This window comes from Manihot esculenta, chromosome 11, assembly GCF_001659605.2.
Source record: "Manihot esculenta cultivar AM560-2 chromosome 11, M.esculenta_v8, whole genome shotgun sequence".
Classification (NCBI taxonomy): Eukaryota; Viridiplantae; Streptophyta; class Magnoliopsida; order Malpighiales; family Euphorbiaceae; genus Manihot; species Manihot esculenta.
Window position 1 is genome coordinate 30,745,731 of NC_035171.2, and position 6,179 is coordinate 30,751,909.

The 6,179-nt window shown below is 34.2% G+C and overlaps 1 protein-coding gene across 2 annotated transcripts; it reads left to right on the top strand.

Annotated features, from left to right (window-relative positions):
* Positions 1 to 213: 213 nt before the first annotated feature.
* Positions 214 to 5,948, top strand: LOC110626539 (isovaleryl-CoA dehydrogenase, mitochondrial). 2 transcript variants are annotated; one of them, XM_021772504.2, is made up of 15 exons: positions 214 to 534; positions 621 to 719; positions 813 to 870; positions 1,016 to 1,140; positions 1,250 to 1,294; positions 1,634 to 1,682; positions 1,792 to 1,901; positions 2,654 to 2,730; positions 3,210 to 3,260; positions 3,353 to 3,417; positions 3,875 to 4,029; positions 4,137 to 4,177; positions 4,261 to 4,315; positions 5,067 to 5,123; positions 5,659 to 5,948. In XM_021772504.2, exons 3-15 carry the CDS (start codon positions 834 to 836, stop codon positions 5,800 to 5,802), a joined length of 1,011 nt encoding a protein of 336 aa, XP_021628196.1. In that variant the 5' UTR covers positions 214 to 534; positions 621 to 719; positions 813 to 833; the 3' UTR covers positions 5,803 to 5,948. The 2 variants fall into 2 exon arrangements, with proteins under 2 accessions (XP_021628196.1, XP_021628195.1); XM_021772503.2 differs by having other exon boundaries at positions 636 to 719.
* Positions 5,949 to 6,179: the final 231 nt, after the last annotated feature.

Sequence of the window (6,179 nt, forward strand, 5' to 3'; positions counted from 1 at the left end):
TATAAAATTAAAAATTAATTTATAAATAATAAATATTTAATGGTTAAAATTAATAGAATAATTATTAATAAAATTTTTAAAATATTTTTAAAACTAATAATTAATTAATGAATTTTTAATATAAAAATTAAGAAAGTAAATTTTTTTAATTTTTAAATAATGCATTAATTTTAATACGATGTACAAAGAGTTCAGGTCGCAATCGTGCCCAACCTTAACAAAGTTTGCCTTGGTTTGTGTACGAATCCAATCACCTCTCGTGGCCTTCAGCTCGAGCAGTTTTATTCTTGCACGCCAAAATCTCGAATATAAGCTGATCATCCTTATCTGGGGCTTGTATTGTTTGTACTCGCCTCGCTTCTTCATCTTCTTCTCCTTCTTCTTCTTCTTCTTCTTCCTTCGTTTGGAAAGCGATAGCGAGTGACGATGCAAAGGCTATTTGCAGCGAGGTCTCTCTGTTCTTCGATTTTAAGGAAGCAGACACAGCGTGCTTCTTTCTCTACATCTCTCCTCTTCGACGATACTCAGCTTCAGGTCAGCTCTCTCTCTCTGTCGCGCTTGCTTGCTTGCTTCGATTAGATAAAATCTGTTCTGATTTGTATTTAGTTGATGATTTTTAGTTGCAATGATTACAGTTTAAGGAAAGTGTTTCACAGTTCGCACAAGAAAATATTGCTCCTCACTCATCGAAAATAGACCAAACCAATAATTTCCCCAAGGTATTAAAATGGCGTGCTGGTTTATTGTTGTCTATGATTCTTTTTCATATTAATTTTATTATTGTTATTATTATTATTATTATTTTGCTATAGGATGTTAACTTGTGGAAACTCATGGGAGATTTTAATCTACTTGGAATTACTGCACCAGGTTTGAACAACCTTCCCGGCGGGCTTCTCTGTGTTTTTGTTATATGGGAATGGCAAATTAATAATCTTAGTGAGAAAAAATGGAATTTTTGTTGGTTTGCAAGTGTTAGCTTGATGCGATTTGATCAGTCTTGGTTATTTTGTAGAGGCATATGGAGGACTTGGTCTTGGTTACTTGTATCACTGCATAGTTTTGGAAGAAATTAGCCGTGCTTCAGGATCTGTTGGCCTTTCCTATGGTGCCCATTCTAACCTCTGTATTAATCAGTTGGTAAAGAAGTGAATAATCATCCAAATCTTGGTTCTGGTTCTGTTTTTGCTTTTCTGTATAAGTTCACTCTGTTTATAAGTTCCTTTTGTAACAACAACTATCGTATCAGGTGAGGAATGGAAGTCCTGCTCAGAAACAGAAGTACTTGCCAAAGGTTCTATTTCCTTACTCTTCTTTCCCTTAATCATTCTTTTCCACCGTGCCATCCAGTGGATAACATTTTCTGACAATACTATTTCCTTCTATTCTAAAGAAATGATGTTTTGCTATAATAGTTCTTTATGATCAAACTAAAAAATTGATTTTACTATCCATCTGTTGCCTGAAATGTTTTTACCAGAAAACAATACAATGATATTGATCTCAATTTCTCGCTATACCCAATCCAATCAGTTATTAATATACAACGTTTTTCCTCCTATTTGTTGGTGGTATTTTATAACTTGTAATTTGTTTCTTGATTTTAACTGAGCAATTGTATATTGTTGCAAAGCTTATTAGTGGAGAGCATGTGGGAGCTCTTGCAATGAGTGAGCCCAATGGTAATATGACCTTTTACTCAACTTATGTCTTTAATTTATGCAGGATTCATTAGGGGTACATAGCTTTTTCTTCATTTAATCTGGCTGATATTCTTTTCTTTTTCTTCAGCTGGCTCTGATGTTGTTAGTATGAAATGCAAAGCTGATCGTGTAGATGGGGGCTACGTTCTGAATGGCAACAAGATGTGGTGCACAAATGGTCCAGTTGCTCAGACATTGGTAATTTTGTTTAAACTGCTTGTTGAACTTATTTTTAATATAAATTTGCCCCATTTAAATGAATTACTATAATTTCTTAATGATCCATTTCATTTTCTTCAGGGTAAATTGTGTTGGTGATATTTTAATATTATCTTTATCTCAATTTGTTTGTCATTCAAATACTATTTCAAATTTAGTCAATTAAATTAATGATTGTACGGACTGATATATCATCTGCATCAATAGTCAGGATCCTAAAGTAAAATTGTTTATGAGATGAATGCAAGAATCTAATCTTCCAAAGCGAAATTCATGGTGAACACCTATTGCAGTTGGGACATACTTGTTTCTTACTATTCAGAGTAATTTAGTTCCCCTTCTCACAAATATGGAGAGTGATGTTTCATAACATGATAACTAGGAACTTTAGAGAATAAGGCAGCACATGTAAACATGCAAGGCAAATCTTTATTATGCTCTTGTGGGAGTGGAATCTATTCACAAAGTTTATGAAGTAAAATGTTTTTAGACGACAACATTTGATTCATAAATATTATCTCTTATGTTCAGATTTGGTTGACAACTATGTCGTATAATGTAATGCATTTTTCCCCATCTCAAAGTAGCAATATTTTTATGCACAGAGTTTGTTCTAGCACACTGTGGTTATAGCTCTTGCAGCTACATGTTTGGCTCTGGTTACCAGTATCTTGTCTTGTTTCATGAAGATATATCTTACTTGTTGGAAGTGACATGTAGAGTTGTTACAGGTTATCTATGCAAAAACAGACATCAAGGCTGGCTCAAAAGGAATCACAGCATTTATCATTGAGAAGGGTATGCCTGGGTATGTGGACCAAATTTGCTTAACAGGCTGGCCATGGAACTATTGTGGAAAAATGAAGACCTTCTTTGAATTTTTCACATTCTAGGTTATAGCGTGTATAAAGGTTGTTCTTCCTTTTGGGTATATATGCTTGCCTTCTAACATTTAGTCGGGCAGCTAAAAAGAGGATGTTACAACTTAGAGGCTACTGTTTCACTTCCTCATAATTTTTCTTAAGCACTGGTGTACCTGGCCTGTGGATACATGCTGAATATTGGAATGAGAACATTTCATTTGGTTTTCAGCGAAATATGAAAGCAGAAATGCTTACCTTATTGTGGGTAGATTTATTTTGGACATTGTTAAGTGCAATTCTAAATGTTTCAGAAAGAATTCATGATGCCTGCTTCCTGCTATAGATGCAAAATTTCTGTATCAAAATGGAAAGTAAAATTTGTATCCCTGATTTGGACCTTTTTCCCCCTTTCTGTTGAATGCAGATTTAGTACTGCCCAGAAACTAGACAAACTTGGGATGCGAGGAAGTGATACGTATGATAACAATACTTTGAGCAAAGCTCTTTCTATTTAGTCCATTAGCCCATTTGTTTTCCCCTTGCTAACATGGGTTATGCTCTGAATAGATGTGAGCTTGTCTTTGAGAATTGCTTTGTTCCAGAAGAAAATGTGCTTGGGCAGGAAGGAAAAGGTTTTGTATTTTTTTCTCTTTTTTTGGGTCATGGAAAGACATTTGCAAGGAGTTCCATCTCTAATTACTATTGGGCTTATCATTTGAAGCAAAGATAGTTGTTAGGTTTCTCATTATTATCCTGTTGGTGGAAAAAAAGATCAGTGTAGTTTCTTGAGCATCTGCTTAAGACTCCAATAATTACAGGAGGTGTGAATCTGGAGTAAAAATCGCCCTTAATATAGGAAATTAATTGCTTTATGTGCAGAGGTCTGTGTTAGTAGTTGATGAGATTAATGTCAAGGAAGGATAATGGGAGATTGCATTTATAATTGGACAAACTGCTATTTCATCATTGTGGATCAAAGTATTCAGGGAAAAAAACATTTTTCGTATTGTGCATGCATGAAACTGTAATTGATGACCAGTCACCCTCGTATTCTATTACCAAGTATTTTTTGTTGTGATTCCCTTGCAGGAGTTTATGTCATGATGTCAGGGCTAGATTTGGAGAGACTTGTTTTGGCTGCTGGGCCTCTTGGTATCATGCAGGCATGTCTTGATGTTGTTCTTCCTTATATTCGACAAAGAGAACAGTTTGGCCGCCCAATTGGGGAATTTCAGTTCATACAGGTTCTTTTCCATCATCGACACTTGAAAATCTGGTGTTTTATGTTTTTTTTTTTTTTTTTTTGTCTGGAATCTTAGCCCATACTCCATTAATTAGTTTGCAATTACAGGGGAAAGTTGCTGACATGTATACATCTTTACAATCTTCAAGGTATATGATTCTGTTAACCGAACACTTTTTCTTTTGTAATTTTAATGTTTTAAAGTTGGCTGCTAATTGTCCTGTTATTTCAGGTCTTATGTTTATTCTGTTGCAAGGGACTGTGACAACGGGAAAGTTGACCCTAAGGTGGTGATGCCCCTTTTTACTTCCACATCTAGACATTTTTGCCTAGTTCTTAGTTCCTTTGCTTAGTGTTATTTGGAGTTTTGGATCCCCTACACTACATGTCCGGCGCTGTGCTCCAATGTGAAATGTGTCTTGTGGAGAAAAGGTCCACAATAAATTGTTTCACACTTTTCTCTGGTGAAATTTTAGGGCTATTTCTAGCAGCAAGATCTTTATGACTTGTTGTATGTTGCAGTGTTTCTATGATATAATCTGTCGGTGAGATATATTGGAAACCTTATATGTTTGCTCTGTGTATATATGTGTGCATGTCTCTTTCTCTTGCTGTACTCTCCATTCCTTTTTTCATGTATTTTTATTTTTTTAATGTTTTCTTTTATTTAACTGTCCATGTTAAATAAATGCTAAGGGACCCTGGTTATGAATTTCTCTAGTTTTGAGCATTTGATTCAGTTGTTTTTTTTTCTTCCTTCACTCAAATATATTGATTTTGGGTTGTTTATTATCTTATATAGCTAGATGCACCTCCTTCCTCTCCTTCCTTGTTCACTACTTCCTGAGGGTTGAATGTTTGATTATGAGCTTCTTCTTCTTCTTCTTCTTTTTCTTCCTCCTTCTCTCTTCCTCTTCTGAGCTTCTTCTTCTTCTTCTTCTTCCAGTAACTTTGTTTTGAGGTCGAGTTGCTTATTTAGCTGGAATAAAAACGCTTTATCTTAAGCATGTAATAACATCTGTGCATATAAATGTTCAGGATTGTGCTGGAGTCATACTCTGTGCAGCTGAAAGGGCAACCCAAGTTGCGTTGCAGGTAAAAAAACATCAAACTGATTCTTCTCTTGTTGTTTATGAATCACAGAATTTTGTCGCTTGGACGAATGTTTTGTTCCTTTCTTACTCGCCGTCTCTTTACTATTACTCTCTCTTTCACATTCAAGAAAAAATATTTTATGGTCATTTAGACAACATATATGGATTATGGTTTAGCTGTATAAATTCTTTCGGTCTCCGGAAGCTGTCTGGGCCATGTTACTCCAGCCTTGGCCAAAGCTACTCTTTTCATGGTTCTCATTCTTGATCATGCAGTATATTCCTGACTCTCCGTTTGGAATAAAAAATTGTGCAAGGATTCAATTTAATTGATTAATTTTTAAAGGATACTCTTGTTTAGATGAAAGAATTCAATTTTTTTAATTTAAAAAATTTTAATTAAAAAGAATTAAAAATCTTGCAAGATTTTACAAGAATTTATTTTTTTGAATTTATACAGCTCGTTTGAAAAGTGGTAAATACGCCGGATTGTCTATGACCAGATAAAACATGTATATCCATATTGAATTTTGCAGGCTATACAATGTTTAGGTGGTAATGGGTATGTAAATGAGTACTCAACTGGGCGCCTTCTTCGAGATGCCAAACTGTATGAAATTGGGGCAGGCACCAGTGAAATCAGAAGAATGATAATCGGTCGTGAACTCTTTAAGCAGTGAGACAGAAGCATATCATCCTGCACAAGTCAAGTAAATGATTTTTCCTCTCGTTCTGTATGTGGATTTCTCACACAGCAGGGAAGGACTTTACATCACTAATACATGATCTTTGGAATAAAGCTTACCGGTTTAATTGTTGCAGAAAATGATCAGTTTATGGCTCCGTCTGTTTTATTAAAAATAAATTTATTAAAATATTTTTCAAATTTTTTAATATTTATAACACTTAGAAAAATTAGATAATGAAAAATACATTTTTCCTATTAATGATAAAATTAAAGCAATTTCAAGAAATATAGTTTTGATGTATATATATATTGTTTTTTTATTAATTAATTACATTAGTTACAATATGTATTAATTTTAAATAAAACTAA